At 31.1% G+C, this 17,820-nt stretch overlaps 1 protein-coding gene across 5 annotated transcripts in view; it reads right to left on the reverse strand.

Annotated features, from left to right (window-relative positions):
* LOC122521330 overlaps positions 1 to 17,820 on the reverse strand; it is a 63,523-nt gene that overhangs the window by 21,093 nt on the left and 24,610 nt on the right. For 3 of the 5 annotated variants that reach the window (XM_043641973.1, XM_043641972.1, XM_043641975.1), the window contains 10 exons: positions 17,133 to 17,384; positions 16,323 to 16,601; positions 16,043 to 16,174; positions 15,836 to 15,949; positions 15,650 to 15,748; positions 15,471 to 15,563; positions 15,013 to 15,206; positions 14,643 to 14,932; positions 14,365 to 14,544; positions 13,933 to 13,989 (listed from right to left, as the gene is read on the reverse strand). In XM_043641973.1, coding sequence (XP_043497908.1) covers positions 13,933 to 13,989; positions 14,365 to 14,544; positions 14,643 to 14,932; positions 15,013 to 15,206; positions 15,471 to 15,563; positions 15,650 to 15,748; positions 15,836 to 15,949; positions 16,043 to 16,174; positions 16,323 to 16,601; positions 17,133 to 17,384 — 1,690 coding nt within the window. The remainder of the gene's footprint in view (positions 1 to 13,932; positions 13,990 to 14,364; positions 14,545 to 14,642; positions 14,933 to 15,012; positions 15,207 to 15,470; positions 15,564 to 15,649; positions 15,749 to 15,835; positions 15,950 to 16,042; positions 16,175 to 16,322; positions 16,602 to 17,132; positions 17,385 to 17,820) is intronic. The other 2 variants (XM_043641974.1, XM_043641976.1) reach the window with 2 other exon arrangements.

Below are 17,820 nucleotides of genomic sequence, written 5' to 3' on the forward strand. Positions count from 1 at the left end.
CATATACACGTAACTTACCCGCACGCATACATGTCTTAATAATATTTCCAGGAGATAGCCTAGATGCCTGAGGCGATTTTTGATGGAATTTGATTGTGTGTGCATATATATATGTGCGCGACAACCCCAAGTAAAAATCCTACAATCAAATTAGTCTCCAATAATTCACGCTCGAGTTACACGTAGATGTAACGGTATCGTTCGATATCTAAATTCGATCGAAAAATTTTCCTTTGGAATATTCGAAAAAAAAAAATCAAGGATGGATAACTGAATAAATGGATAGATGATTTTATCTAAATTGTGTGTGTGCGTGTGTGCGCGCGTGTGTAGTATCATCTCGTCGTCAATATGCGCTCGAATTATCCGAACTACGTCGAAAACTTGGAGCTTTTACGTTGCAGACTGTCGTAATTTGATGTGAATACGTTAGCGGGAAAAATTTATGAATGTATGTATCTGGTGGAAAGTAACAGAAATACGTGGGAACTCAAGTCTATTCCTCCGATCTATTATAAACCACGTATGCATGTACTATAAACCGTACAAGTATGAATATATACAACACACACATCTTCATTTACGTTGTAAATATGTGCATGTGGTTAAAATGAATTTATGCAATGGCAAGCAATTTTTCATTACGTTTATTCATTAACGTCGATAATGCACAGGTACAGGTCTTTGAATTGAACCTGAGTATTGAAATGAATTCCGAACATGAACAAAATAAAAAGAAGAAAAAACAATTCGTTTCCATTGAACCATTAAGAAAACCCCCATGTAAAATTAAATGGAATTCGTAGAATCGAAAGGTGGCGAGAGTTTTGAACAAAGAAAGCTTATCGATATTCGATACAATGTGAAGATTTTTTCTCTTTTTCTTTTTTATATTTTTTTTTCTATATATTTAAGAATGTTTTGTGTCTGCAAAAGTTACTTGAAATCGTTCGGTGTATATACGATCTACAAGAAGAGACATGATTCAATGCTAGGTCTTACTGATAAGCGCATATACTTAATGACCTCGAATACGAAACAATTATTGTCGTTGGCGATTATGGTATGATGCGTAGTTTAAAAAGAAAAAAAAGAAAAAAGGAAAAACCGAAATGAACGAACGAACGAACATAGAAATAAATAATCGACAAAATAGCGATATTCATTTTAGCATTTTAAAATTAACTTAAACGGAATAATACGGTCAATTTGTTGGACGTGTTAGAATTATTATCCAAAATAGGAGCAAACATGATTCCTTTCTTTACTTCTGTATCTGATTCCTTAGAGTATTAAACCGAGTTCATTTATATCACATATATAGTGAACCTTTTCTATATTTTATCAATCTATACGAAAGATAGCTAGTATAAATATCGCTCGGTGTATTTTCCATGTCATACGAAATATAGAATAAAATAAAATAAAATACCTCTCCCTCTTTGTTCAAATCATTGATTTTATTTAATAATCTCAACAGGACGAATAAATATATCCACGAATATGTTTGAAGTATTTAATTAAAAAAAAAAGAAATCTACTCTCTGTTTATGCGATTAAAATTGTATGGATCATCGATTCGTATTCCAACGATAAACTTTCCATGACCATGCGAAATAAATATTGGCTCGGTCAACCAGTAATTTTGTTGGAATTTTTTTTATACACATAGGTAAGCTAGACGATTATAAACGTTCTAGACGATTATAAAAATAAATTATTTTCTTTCTCAAGATTTTTTTAGATTTTAAAATAGTTCCTAGTATCGTATAGTTTATTAAAAATGCATAAATTAATTTATAAAAAGAATCTAGAAAAATTGTAATTTATTTTTTATAATCAATTTATTAACTTTTCTCTCTCAGCCTATAGAAAAATTGTAATAGCAGACCTATACTATAGATAAATAAATAAATGTGAATCGAATAGTCGTGAACTGTGTCGCAGCTATCACTAAACAACGATTCTATATTATCGCATCTTTTGTTCACCGCACGATTCATAGTAACAGGATCTAAACGGGTTTTAATTTACGTCAGCCTATCAAATTAAACAGTATTTCACGTAATTACGACACCACGTTTCCGGTGATACTTACTTAGTTAATTTTATGAGGCGAAATTTTTTAATTATTATTATTATTATTAACCCTTCGCACTCCGACTATTGCTAGCAAACACCGTTCGCTTTTAATCATTCTAATAAAAATAAATAAATTATGGTAATGCCTCTTTAACTCGAAAATTGTCTGTACACGTGCACGGTGTTTCTATAAAAGTATTTCATGAAAATAAATAATTATCATTAATTTACTGAGAGAAAAAAAACTATTACTACGAGAAAAAATTTGCAGAGTATAAAATATTAATAATTATAAATTTTGATCATCTTTAAAATGTACGAAATGTAAATTGTTAATAACTATACATTATCGTTCATTGTTATCCTTTAAAACCCAACGGATTTTGTTCGCATATTTAATACTTCACCAACCTTGATTATAGTTTATCTCCTGTGTAATTCTTCTATTATCCAATTTTTGATCAACATCTTTGCAATCAGCATAATTCTCGTTATCGTTGTCATTGTTGGCAAAAACATCTACGAAATTGTTATGATCATTTCGATTATGATGTTGCTGTTGATCCTTCACAGTATCATTCTTCTTTTCAAACTTGCACAGCTTTGATTTATCGCAAGTAGCAGGCACATCCAAACGATCCAGATGCACGATTAATGCTGTCTCTAAGATCCCATTTGGTTCACGAATTTTTCTAACAGCTGCCAAAGTCTCCCAAACTTTACCAGCGATTGAATATTTGCTGCTGTTGCTACTACTACTTCTTTTTGTACTCTTAACCACGTTCTTCGTCTTTGTTTTCACCTTCTTTGAAACTTTGTCTCTGCTTACCTTCTCCAATACTGCTGGCGGACCTAATATTAGTTGAATTTTCAAAACGTTTTTATTTTACTTTCTTTTAAATTATTTTTCTTCGAGTGATTTCGGAAAAGCTCCAAGTAGAAACAAGTGAGAACGTTTATAATAATTGCGTAAATTATTCTGCTTGATTTTTGAATGTAATGATGGATCTTGCGAATAAAAATTTCAGAATAAAACCTTTGGAAATTTTTCTTTTTACGAACCGGTGATTATGAAAATAGTCTATAAATTATATACTTTTTTTGAGATATTTGGGTAATGAAATAATTGAAGAATTATTTTTTTTCTAATGTGACACAAGCAACAGAGAAAATAAATTAGAATTATTTCTTTTGTAATTTACAAATTTAAGGAATAACATTTAACACAAAACATATTGTTTAATATTACAAAAAACTAAAACCGGGATCATAATCACCGAGGCTCACGTGTGATAAGTATTACAATATTGTCAATAGGTTAATTTCAATATCGATGGACAGATAATTATTTCAATCTTAAAATATATGTGATAAAGTCACAACACGTGATACAGTTTAAATATAATAAATATACTCTAGTTTTATCCCCGTATGAAAAGTTATTTTTATAAAATCATCATCATAGTCATGATAATACATAGTAACCGTTATCTTCTGCATTCGAGCTTTTCCTTTGAACTTCTTTTTTATCCGATAAAAAAGCTTGTACAACAAAAAGTTTCATGAGTCACGATCGATTCGAGAATATCACGTTTCGTTTTTAAAACATCGTTAACACGATTTCGATAATTTAAATGATCGAAGAAAGTAAACGAATGGTCGAAAAAACACCATCTTCCACTAATATCCCAGTCAGATTCGATATTTCGATGGAATTTCTTTCGCCATTTTTATCTTCGCAACGTGTCGGCATGTTTGATCTTGCAACGATCGTTTACACTTCGTTATAAACGTTTCAAAATCTCACATTTATTATCTTCCATCCATTCTTCCTTTCCACTTACTTTCAATTTTTAATCGATCACTGAGAAATTTTACTATGGGACACGAAAAATACAAGAAAAGTAAACAAATCGCAGTCGATAAAGAAATACAAAATTGATATTGAAATTGAAAAAAGTGAAAAGCTCGAAAGAAAATTGTAAGCGTTCTCACGGTTTCTGCGAGGAGGCGAAAGTTGTCGAGCTTTTCCGGGATTTCGCTCGACAAATGCGTATATAATAGACGTATGTCGCGTATGTATATTCTATCTCTTTCTTTCTTTTTCGTTGGAGGCGTCGCGACGCGTCTATCTTTACCGTCGCTCTTGAATTTCCGGTGGAATCTGTTTCTGCATCGTTCAGAGGATAGCTTGAGGTTGCCGAAGCCGGTGATCAAGGGAGAAAGATGAGCAGTGGAGGGGGGATAAGGGTTGTTGGAACCCATAGCTTCCCCCTCCAGGGATTCGCTCAACTGTTGCACTTCGACCATGTGGAGAAGGTCAAGCCCTCGGAGAAAATGAAAACCGTTTTCTACAGGGTGTGCTGGCTGTTCCTTTTTCCTATCTCTTTTCACTCTTCCACTCTTCTCTTTGTATATACACAAGAGACTCGTTCTTTGAAAAAGCACATACGATGCGTCTTCACCGATTCGATATCAGATCCGATTTTATTCTCTATTCCTCTTCTCGAGAGAACGGCAGCCGAGCAGACACTAATTTCCCTCGAATACGTTCTCTCCTTTCCTACCCGTCGACAACACTGTGTACTCCTCTTGGTTTCCGGTTTGACCCCACCAACCGAATAAGTTTCCTTCGTGTCGCGTGGACTACATACATTCATATACAATACATTCATATCCTTATCTAGCTATATGTATGCGTGTATGTATATTTCTATGAACATGTAGATACGATGCAGATATTTAATACATTGATGTATCTATCTGCGTGTGTAGATAATACAACGATACCTATATCTTTCTATGTAAGTTATTGGTATAATGTATGCGTGTAAATACTCTTTTTATTTATCCCCTTTGCAATATGTATTTAGTATGATGTATGTATAAATATATAATGTGCGTTATATTTATATCTCTCTTTATTGTGTATGCATGCATACACAATATATACGTATGTGTAAGTTCAACCATATCTCTTTTTAAATTGAAAAGGAGAGAGATAGAGACAGTTCTTGTTTCCTTCCTTCCTTCCTTTTAACAATTTTTTCGTCGTCCTATTACAATTCGTGCGTCCATGTTGTGCGCAATGTTATCATACCAAGTTCTGAATAGATTGCAACGAAGCGTTTTGATAAAAACGCCTACGTTCTATCTCTATCCTCTTCTCTTTTTCTTCTTAATCTTCTTCCCTCTCTCAATCGTGCCTCCTCTTGCTGTTACCCTCGTTATTCTTATTATTGTTTTCCATGTATACTTTTTACTTAAGAGTAACTTATATTAATGAAAGAGAGAGAGAGAGAGAGAGAGAGAGAGAGAGAGAAAAAAGTGTATTTTAATCGCAAAACAATTTATACGATTTATTTTTTATTTCTTCTAATTTCTTTCTCAGTATTTCACGATCCCATTATTGCAATTTAAATTCATGTTTACCACGATACTCGTAATACAATATTTGTTATGCTCGAGAGACTTGTACTAAGATTTGATATTTATTAACATCGATAAACTTTTGTAAAGCACTATATTAAAAGCGTGTATAAATCTATCGAATTTATCGAACTACCTATTATAATTTAGTATACTAACTGTAAGATACATGAGAGAGAAAAAGTTTTATATTACAGTGTTTTGCAAACTTAATATCCAGTTGAGTAGTCGCGTACATTTTTTAATGTGTGTTCACTGAACTCTTAAAGATAAGTTTCTAGATTATATCATAATATCGAATTTTTTAACCTTGAAATTTATATATGTACCCATAATAATGCGTGTTTTTAAGTCATATATCTCTTATTTCGAAATATTTAAAGGATTACATTTTTGCACTAAATGAATTCCATACAATGTTCAAATAACAAGTATTACCAAATTGAAATTGAAATTGAAATTGAAATAGAAATTAATTTAATATTTTGAATTTTATATATATAAAACCGATTAAACTGTTACTAATTTTATATAAAATGTATTTATGATGAAATTACACACGAATTGAAATAAAACAGTCGAACGAAATAGATAAATAAGTTAGAATTTCTCTTAACGCGAGACTGTACTATTCCCCCCTTTAATAATTATTAATCATTTCAAAGCATTGATTACTGCGATAAAACGAGCGAACTCAATGAGTTCATAGAATGCACAACAAAGATTATGCTACGCTTATTCGTATTCTCAATGTCGTTTCTTCTTTTAAGTTATTCGAAAAGAAGGATAGATTTCTATAACTAAATATTATTTGTAAAATTTGGAAAAATTTTCTTTAATTCTTGTTTTGATTTTTTTAAATACATACCGATATATCAAGACTTTTAACATTGTCTGAAACATACTAAATTGTTCAAACTAAACTGTGAACTTTGTTTATTATGTCGGTAATAATTCACGCTAATGATTTATGCGGCATTAAAGAATAGAATTTAAATTAAAAAAAAAAAGAAAGAAAAAAAGGAATGCCCAAGAAAATGTAAAAACGATTAATAAATCATGGGTATTTTACGAGTTAAGTCTTCGAAAGATTTCTCAAGTTAAAAATAAAATCGCATTCCTTTGTAACATTGCCAACAATTTTAATTCCATTCGAAAATTACTCTTCTAAGTACAGGCTGGCCCAAAAAAGCGAATCCTAAGTAATTTTAAAAATCAATTAGCCTCTTTCTGACATTTTCTAAGCTAACTTTTATTATCTTCGTTTATAAAACTAGAAGTATTCAAAAACATGATAAAATAAATACAATCTGAAAAGGAAAAGTTGCGTAAAAAGTTTATAAAAAAGAATAATTAAATTTGATGATAATCTATGAACTTTTGACCCATCCTGTATAAAGAAATGAGAAGTGATTCTCTCGAATTAGGACATTTTTTTTGGACGTGAACTCTGTGTGATAACCAAACGCATGTCCCCTCCCCCCGTACGGAGTAAAATCTATAAAAATCAGAAACGCGAAATATAAAATAAATATTATGTACAGCATCTAATTAAAATAAAATTCAGATTACAATGATTTTATCTTGATTCGGCATGTGAAACAATAATAATGTGTTTTCTTTTGGGGATTTATTGTTATTTATTAATTTATTTATTAATATTTGAACACGTACCACACCTAATTCTAATGAGATTCAAGATAAGACGATTCTATCCTCGTTCGGCCATTCGTTATGAAAAAGCTTCGCTTATGACGATGACTAATGCGAACTGCAGAGGACGTACCACTCCCTCTTGGATTGCGTACAGATTTAATGGCACTCGTATATGCATCTGGTTTCCAAAATTGCATAACGCTATGTGATGGTTGTTACTCACGAGAGTCGAGAGACATCCGGTTATAATTCGTTCTTAAATAATTCCAAATTTTGCCAGGACGAACCGAAAATACGCGACGAAATTTACATATGTTTCGACTTTTCTCATTTCTTCTTTTCTCCTCGTGAAATTATTTTTATGCTTTTGGTTCTTGAATACCTTTACAAAATTTCGTCTACATTCGAATACGAAAAATATCAAAACTCGAGTTAGACGCATCCACTTTCACAAAATGTGTATACACATAAAGAAAAATTGATTTTATGAATTACATGCGATAAGACGTTTCCGTGGCACGTTTTGATATCGTATATTAAAATCGTACTCATTATGGTATAAATTTATAACATAGTACAAAGACATTTATTAAAAGATTTTTTAAATGCTCTAAATTATATACTAAAATCATACTTGTATGGTATAAATTACAGTATATATAATACGCAAAGTCAGTTATCCAAAAATTGTCTAAAATATCCTAAACAAATTTCATAATAAAAAGATCCTATTTTACTTGGAAAAATGAATCTATCATAAATTTGTACACACGATTATGATAAATCGAATATAACAAATTTCCTATTTTTGTTTTCTTATTATTTAATTATCGTCACTACTACGTTCGTTTATTTTCAATAAGATAACGGAACTTGAATTAACAAGAAAAAAATATTAGTCAAAGAATGTTAGATGTCTTCCTTCCTTCTTTCCTTCCTATAGAATTAATATTCACATTAAGGGCTGACCTTGTATTGTATTCGCTTATGGGACGCCACTTCGAATTGTGGACACCGGATAACGTGTTGTTGGTATGAACGACGGACAACGCTTCTCGACAATTAAATTTATTAAATTAAGACCCACTTAAATGTCGTCACGGCGAGACGCGGCAAAAAACAATGGCTCTTTCCCTTTAATGAATTACAAGCTCTACAATTACTCACATTATGAGTGACGCGCTTACTACTCATGTTTTATAACCGAGTCGTATACATACTATAGTTTAGTATAATTGAAAGTATTTTTTCTTTCTTTTTTTTTTCTTTTTTTTCTTTCAGCAATCATATTAGATATATGTGCCGTTAATTATGACAAAGGGCAAGTTAAAAGAAATAGATACAATTTATTTTATAATATAAATAATTATAATATAAAATAAATCAATGTGTGTGTTCATTTGTTTAATTTTTTGACTTGCACTACCCCACTTACATAATTAGATATATGTTGAAACACACGTACTCACCTTTTTTGGGAGACACATCTTAATATCACAATTTACATATAAAATATTTGATCTTAAGAACGCGATGGAATTTCGTTAAAAGGAGGCCAGAAAATAAACTGAATAAAAATAAACACATTATTTCTATTTTAGGTTTTCCAACTAGACATATAATCTTCGAAAATTTTCCAAGCTAGCAGTAAACAAGAAATAGTCTCCTAAACGAAACTAAATAAAGGTTGCGTGGAGCCTTTTTTTTGGAAGTTATACTTCTTTTGGCGCGTTTGGGAAAATGTAATGGGGAGTGATTTGGTTCCGAGCGTCTGGGAAAACGACACCATGAAGTTTGTCGTTATTTACGACGCGCGGCAAATACGATTTCAAGTTTACGGCATGAAGTTGTCTCTCTTCTTCTTCCCCTTTTTTTCTCAAGCGGGTCACCCATCCAAATACTAATCGTACTCAGCACTGCTTTACTTAAATGATCGAGCGAGAACTAATGCTGTAACCGCGCCATGGCCGTTGACGCATAAAGTAATTCGATATATCTCCCTTACATTTAATGTGGACTGATATCTATATTTTTATATTTTTGAAGTTATTCTTTTTATTCTTTTTTATATATATATAATATATCGATCGATTGAAAATATTTGTCTTTTCTTTTTTTTGAAGTTATTTAGTTAACTTAATAGAAAAGAATAATTAGTAGCTTATCTACTCATATTTTCAATCCTCCTCCTTTTTACCTGGTCACGCTATAAATATATATATATATAAAATTAAATAACCTCAATAAATAAATGAGAATAAAAATATAATAGTAAAAGAAAAATAATCTTCTTACATTAGAAAATATTATTGATCATCAAGCAGGGAAGAGAAACAGGTTTCTTTATCAACTATGTTCTATGTAAAAATAAAATTAATAATAATAATACTAATAATGTAATAATAATAACATTAATTAATAAACTAGAAAAATTAAAAACTAACAAGGAAAATTAATAACGATAATAATAATATTAGGTTTACAAATAAGTTTTCGCCGTTTTAATGTAGATAGCGCGGCGCGGAGTTTCCGTTAACTTTCGCAGGTGATATCCTGCCTAAAAATTAGTTTGGACGTTTAAGGACGTTAAACATAACCTATTAATATTATTGATTTCATATTGGTAAAATATAATTGTTTTTAGTTGAATATGTCTAAATTTGAGCCAAATAAGCGTTCTTTGCGGGAAATATTAGTTTACTTCTTTAATATAAAGAAATCTGCTGCTGAGGCGCATCGATTGCTCGTAGAAGCATATGGTGAGACTACTTTGAGTGAGAGAACGTGTCGTGAGTGGTTTCAAAAGTTTAAAAACGGTGATTTCGAAGTAGAAGACAAAGATCGCAGTGGAGGGCTAAAAATTTACGAGGATGCAGAATTGGAGGAAATATTTGAGGAAGATTCATCTCAAACACAAAAAGAACTTGCTTTAACATTAGAAGTCACTCAGCAAGCAGTCTCACATCGTTTAAAATAATTAGGAATGATTAATAATCAAGGAAATTGGGTTCCGTACGAATTAAAGCCGAGAGATATTGAACGCCGATTATGCTTAAGTGAAATACTGCTTGCTTGACATAAAAAAAAAGGGTTTTTTACATCGTATCATCACTGGTGACGAGAAATGGATACATTATGATAATCCAAAAAGAAGAAAATCATAGGGATTACCAAGCTATGCGTCAACATCAACAGCAAAACCGAATATTCACGGAAAAAAACTCATGCTGAGTATTTGGTGGGATCAGCTGGGTGTAGTGTATTATGAGTTGCTTAATCCGAACGAAAAAAATCACCGGAGCCCTCTATCGAACACAATTAATGAGATTGAGCCGAGCTCTGAAGGAAAAACGCCCTCAATACTATTCTAGATACGAAAAAATTATTCTCCTACATGACAATGCTCGTCCACATGTAGCGGCTCCCGTGAAAAAGTATTTGGAAACACTTGATTGGGAAGTGTTACTTCACCCGCCGTATTCATCAGACATTACACCGTTCGATTATCACCTATTACGGTCCATGGCACATGCTCTGTCAGAGCAGCGGTTCAAATCAAATGACGATACCAAAAATTGGTTTGATTCGTGGATAGCTTCAAAAGACAAGGAGTTCTTCCGACGTGGGATCCGAATGTTGCCTGAGAGATTGGAAAAAGTCATTGCAAGTGATGGACAGTATTTTAAATAACCTTAAAATTACCATTCTTCTAGAATAAATACTTAATTTTTAATAAAAAACGGCGGAAACTTATTTGTGCACCTAATAATAATATGTTATCATTATGATAGGTAATCTGTAATTAATTATAAAAATATGGAGAGTGTAGCATAAAAGAATGGAAACGTATTGTGCAATATGAATTTATTGTGATTGTTTTGAAGTTATACTTCTTTTTCAATACTAAATAACGAGCGTAACCTGACGAGGATTTCCTTCAGAATTCGTGAGGCACTCAACGTAATAACGATTTATGTACCATTTATAAAGATTATAGATTCTTAACGTATATTCGAAATACGCGGCTCAATCATTTTGAAAAGATTGAAAATAACGAAATTTTCTTATCGTCCCTCCCCACTTTTTAAACCGTTGCTAAGCACGCCCTGCTGGGCCTATTAAACAAAGCACTCGTCCTATTCTTCCACTGGACGCCTACGACAATACGTCTTAGATGAGCAGCGAAGAATTTACAAAGAAAGCGACGAACAAAGCGATTTAAGTTAGAACGAAATAAGAAAAGTATAAGTATTCCTTATACTTCCATAAACGAGGTGAACCTTTTTGTTGAATCCGTATACAAGCGAAGCGAGCAAGAGGTGAGATTCGTGTTTAATTTTTTGTTAAAACCGCAATTCCTTATTATGTTTAATTTATCAACCAGAGCTTTTAAGCTACAAGGCTTTTTGTCTGACGAGCCAATATAGTATTATACTTTGTATTTACTTAACCAAGAGTTTTTCTTTTTCTTATTTGTTGTTTTATTTTATTAATTTTGTTAATAATTGTATTTTATTTAAATTATATTTATTATCTTTATTTTATTAAAGTTTTTATTGAAGTTATATTTTATTTTATTTACAAATGTAGAGTATATATTGGCATTCGGGAAAATTGTAGTTATTTCATATTGAATACAATGAAGATGGAGAAGTAAATGTTGTGTGGCTTAAGTTTTCAGATTCACTAAAGATTGGCTAGAAAATCAAAAAGAAAGTTGCTGGACATGTTGCTGCTATTCAGATTAAAAAAACAGCAGTGCCGATCGGACGTAGATCTGCAACTATTTCTCTTAATAACAATAAAACAATTAACGTTAAGCGTTCACATTTACCTCTAATTTGTGCTTGTGCGACGACAATTCACAAATCACAAGGGAGCACATATCCCGAAGTTGTTTATGAATATGATAAAAAACATCAATTGACATTAGTCTATGTCGCTTTGTCACGCGTAACAACTATCGAGGGCTTATACATTACAGCAAAAGATAATGATAATACTTTTTATCACGGCCGAAGACCATCAACTGCAATGATTAGTTTTCAAGATGAATATAAGAGACTCTCAAATAATCGCTTAGTGACAATTAGTAAAGACATCCAACATTTTATGAACCAAAGGAAAGGTTTGACACTGTATACTTTAAATTGTCAAAGTTTGCGAGCTCACTCAAAGGATATGATTGATTCTATTTTACAAAAATCTAAAATTTTAATGTTGAGTGAAACTTGGTTACATGATAACGAGTCTGTTAGTATACCAAATTTCAATTGTATAATTCAATACAAACGACCAAATGTTCGAGCTGGAGGAGTTGCTATCTATCACAATGCGAATGATACAACTAACTTTCTGACCACTAATATCAACATGACTGTGAGACAGTCCGATTTTGTTAGTACTGCTATATCATCACTGGGTGATTTTTGTATAGCAGAGTGTACAACGGAAGATGGTAAAATAATTGTGTTAATAGCAGTTTATATTTCTCCAAATCAAAGAATTGAAAATATTATTCATTTCTTGGAACGGATGCTATCTCCATACACAGCATATAGAACACCATATATGGGTAAAGGCGAAGATAAGCTACCAATGATATTAAATGGAGATTTTAATGTTAATTTCTGCTCTGAAAATTCTGATGTACTCATCAACTTTTTACGTGAAGATTTTTCAAGATCTTTCAATAAATAATGACAGAACAGTTCCTACAACCCGATATGGTACTACAATTGATGCTGTATTTACACGATATTTAGAAAACGTTTCAACTAGACTATTTGTATCATATTTTAGCTACCATAAGCCTCTTGTAACTCACATGGCCATAGAATCACAAACAGATCAACTAATGAACGTGAATTAATTAAATTTTAATATGTATAAATTGTATATATATGTATATATATAATAATATTGAAGTTATTTAAATTATTTAAATTATCATCCAGGGTTTTTATGCCACAAGGCTTTTCCCTGACGAGCAAATAAAGTATTGAACCTTGTTGTATTTGCTCAACCAAGTGTTTTATTTCTTATTTCTTATTTTAATTAAACCCTTCTTCTTTCTCATGTATAAATAAATAATATTATACTTATTTTTTGAAGTTATGTTTGATATTATTGATGCTATATTCGTTTTGGTACGCCAAAGAAGTATAACTTCTGACGTGCGTACATAAGTACACACACCAGTTTTTTTAAATATCCTTTTAAAGTATGGTTGCCTCATGCGAAGGACTACGCGTGCATTTATTTAAACATTCAAAAAGAACAATCCAGACACGGCTGCGACTAACAAGAAATTTTGTCCCCTATGTCTAAACATTGATTTAGAATAAATTTCTACATTTCCCTTTTCCTTATTTCTTAATGATCATGCATTCATCTTTGCAGACATATTATCAAAAATATCCAAGCTATAGTTGCAATCTCTTGCGCTTGGTCTAAAATTATTGCTCGACAAGACACCGAGTCTTACACGACACAATTAACATAACGCCAACACATCTAAAATCTCGCTATAAAACACTTATAAATCTATTATAAGCAATAAATTTATTATTGTTTGAAAAGGACATGTTACTGCGATTATTAACTGCGTAACACGTAAGATTGTTTAGTATAACAATATATAAAAATTAAATATATACAATTAGGGAATAATTAAATCTTGACAATAGGAGACACGTTCAATAAAAATGAATAGTGTAATTGTTTTGCAAAAATATTCATCATCAAGCAAAAGATCAAACTTACCATTTTCACCATCCGTTAATGCCCCCGCATCTTCTTCGCCCCTTTTGATTCTGTCAACTGTAACGTCAACGAAAATAGTCATTAGATAAATATTTTACTACAATTAAGAAATATAATATACTACTCAAAACAATTAAAAACCTATTATAGTATCTTCGTCAATATCACACATCATAATTTATAATTATTAATGTGTATAATAAAACAAGGATATATAATCAATCAATTTAGTTTCTCGGGTCACTTAATTTTTTTTCCCTGTCATTCACTTGATTGGTATTACAAAACCAGTTCACACTAGTGATCTTCTTATTGTTTTGTGCATATAATATGAAAATTTGAAGTACATGAGCTCAATTCGTTTACATTCATTTACTTTTGCATAACATTTATGTTTCAATATCTATTTTCACATATTAAAAGTATACTTACTGTGTGACATATGATTCTGAGAATGATGATGATGATGAGACGATGGTGGTTTCCTTTCCGGTCGAATGCGTTCCATTAATTTACTTATACGATCATTGCCCCTATCTTTCCTGACTATTGGACCGAGACAGTTTTCTTCTACTACACGAACACATTGTCGATGAATGCTTAGGGAACAATCTATATGAATGAAGAATAATTTATTTTAATATTTTAATATACATTATGTTTGTTAATTTCATTACATCTATTTAATAATTGTTTAATTTTATACATACCACTACAGAGATATCCTTGAGGACCTATACCACCAATAATTAATTGACAATGGTTACAATAAGTTATTGTAAAATACTGATGCGCTACAAAGCGATGTCCTCTAATTGTCATTTTCCTAGTCTTTCCCGTAAGTAATCTAGCTTTAATATTTGATTTATCTTTAGCTACAAAAGTAGGTACTCGGTCAAGAGACACCGGTCGTACTTGAAAAATTTTTGTTAATATTGTAGCCAAACCAGCTGCTGTTGTAAATTGTCGAAGATCTACATTTTCCTTTTCTATATCTTCGCTGAAATATAAGAATATCATTTTATTTATTATACATTTTCTATTTAAATTATAAATATTTTATTATTAATGATATCTTACAGATAAGGCTCCATTTTAGGCAAAAGATATGTTTCTATAATCTTCGTTTCTTTCGCTTTGTCAGATACACTTTCATCCAGCTGGGAATCACTTGGACCAAACAATGTACCTAAACCTGCAGTCCTTTTTTGTTGAAAATCTGCAAGTTGCTCGTTGAGCTCCTCTTTTGCTCGATTACGTGCCTTCCAAAATATCTGTTTGATTGCCAATAAAAAATTGCTTTAAAAAAACTGAAGAAATACATATAGTGAGACAAAGAAGTATTCCTACCCCTGCTGTCAATTTAAAACAATCAATATTTTCGTGTAATACAATATTTCAAAAATTTTATACACAGAAATTTGGAATTTTTGCATTACAAGCAAATATCAATTATTTAAAATTTACAATAAGAGCGAATATGAATACTCCTGTGTAACTTACTGTATGTAACAATATCTTAATCAAAATATACCTACTTTACGTAGAATTTCTTCTTTATCAAATTCTTTTAGGAGAACATCATCTATTTCATGTGCAACGTTTTCATCTACGTTATGTAGATGGAGAGGCTAAAAAAAAATAATTAAATGTTAATTTCAATTATGTAAATAATAATGGATTAAGAAAATATTCAAGTAATAGATTTTTTACTTACTGCACCAGGTACTAAAAAACTAGAATGAATTTCGTACGCCCACTTTCTCATTTCTTTGGCGTTTCCTTCCTTATACAAATCCGTTACTAAGTAGAACAACTGTAAATTAAATTATATATTTTATATTAAATGTTAATAATATATATTTAATATTTTACAATTTGTGATATAATACACTTTACCTACCAGACTGGAAGGATCACTGTTTGATAAAACGTAATTAATAAATACAGCAAGATGCGCATGATGTTCCCACAGCCTTGATAATGATTTGAATGGGCCGTGGTCTTCCAATTGACCCTAAATCAATGTTTGATATAATTAATTATTTATACATTATACAAAACAAAATTATGTTATCAAAGAAAGCATCTATGAAAGAAAGAGACTTACGACTTCTTGATCGCTCATATCATCGTCTTCCATTGACATGATTGGTTGTTGTAACATTGGTAAGCCAGGAATGCTTTCATTGAGGAGTGTCTGTCGTAGTGGAGAAACAATCACGTAACTATCGTATGAGCTCTTCAAAAATAAAACATAAAAACTCGGAGATAATTCATATACAAAAAAATAAAAGAAAAAATAAATAAAGAAAAATAATAAGAAGAAAAGAAATTACATACATCATATTGTTATACGAGTAAAACCGATGTAACAAAATCAAACTTACATCATTTAAAGAAGAAGAGGTATCATTTCCTGGACTAGGTGTTGGATATGGTGGAGGCGGAGTTCCTGGAGGTGTAATATGAGGTAAATCTTCTACTTCAACATTATTGTGTCTCGAATGTCTTGTAGGTGAAAGATCGCAAGCGGATTCAGATGCTATTAAACGTCTGCTTGCCTCTGCAGGGGAGATCATCGAGGCTCCCAATTGTTCTGGACTTGATTTTGTCCTTTGATGTTTATTTAGCGAATTTGACGAACCTAAATTTGCACCCTGTGAAAACTGCAAATAGACAATTATTTAGTTCATTGAATCAAGAAAGTTATTATCACACATTTATACGCAATACAACGAACAGTAATATATAAAAACAACAATTACATAAAAAGACACTTTAAAAAACCTATTATGAATGCATAAGTATTAAAAAAATGATTAGCATGAGAGAGTGAGAGAGAGAGAGTGAGGTATGTAAATATTATAGTGAATACGAAGAAGCATTTTTGCTAAATGTATGATCTAACGATATAGCAACGATTAGATTATCTAACGATTATCTAACGATTAGACAAATACATTTTCCTATAGATATTTAACATCGCAATATAATGTTTTTCAATTATGGTAACAGTATAATTTCAATTACAAAATAATTCTGGAAAAATAAAATAAAAGAAAGTCATAAAATTATATATAAAAAAAATGTGTAAGTGTATCCAAATGTATAAATATATAAAAATTAGATTGTAAATAGAATAGCATGCACAATATTATAAGATACATATGTGATCAGTGGATGATAAGATTACTTACAGAGTTAGGTATGCCATGACTGGTGGTTGAGGGCATTAAATGAGTCAGCAGATGTCGTTCCACCTCCATTTGGACTGTATTTTGTGTATTTATTGCAGGTGACGGTCTAGGAGGCAAAGGTGGTGGAGAAAGACTTTGCATGGATAAGGATTTACGAGAAGGTAGAGGTGGTGGGACATCACCACCACTACTACTGCTCGAAGATGGATAATAGTCCGGGGTACACGCGGTGTTTGTTACCAATGAGCAAAGCTGTAAGACACAACAAAAGCATTTGTTAGATTAAGTTAGCAAAAGCTTTAAAACGCCCTTTCATCGGTTGGAACACCTTTGACAACCAGGCTATCGATAACTGTAATTCTATTTTTATAAAAGAATGTTCTGCACATTAAACAAAAAATAATTTAGAATTTACGAGAGGGTATTGTTGTTTTCTATAATTAAAGCTTATTGTTGGCCCATATTATTATTAGTTAATATTAGAAAAGGTAATAGAATGAAAACAACAATAGCATTAATTGAAACTATCAAAATTTAGCGAATAGCATAACTGATGATTTTAAAAAACTTACTAAAGAAACTATATCGACAAAAATTTAAAAATCATGTAATAAAATTGTCTTATATAATTAATAATTCTATATTCTATAATCTAAAAATATTTGAAATATAATTCCAACAAAACGAT

Source organism: Polistes fuscatus, unplaced genomic scaffold (genome assembly GCF_010416935.1).
Source record: "Polistes fuscatus isolate 324 unplaced genomic scaffold, CU_Pfus_HIC Scaffold4, whole genome shotgun sequence".
Lineage (NCBI taxonomy): Eukaryota > Metazoa > Arthropoda > Insecta > Hymenoptera > Vespidae > Polistes > Polistes fuscatus.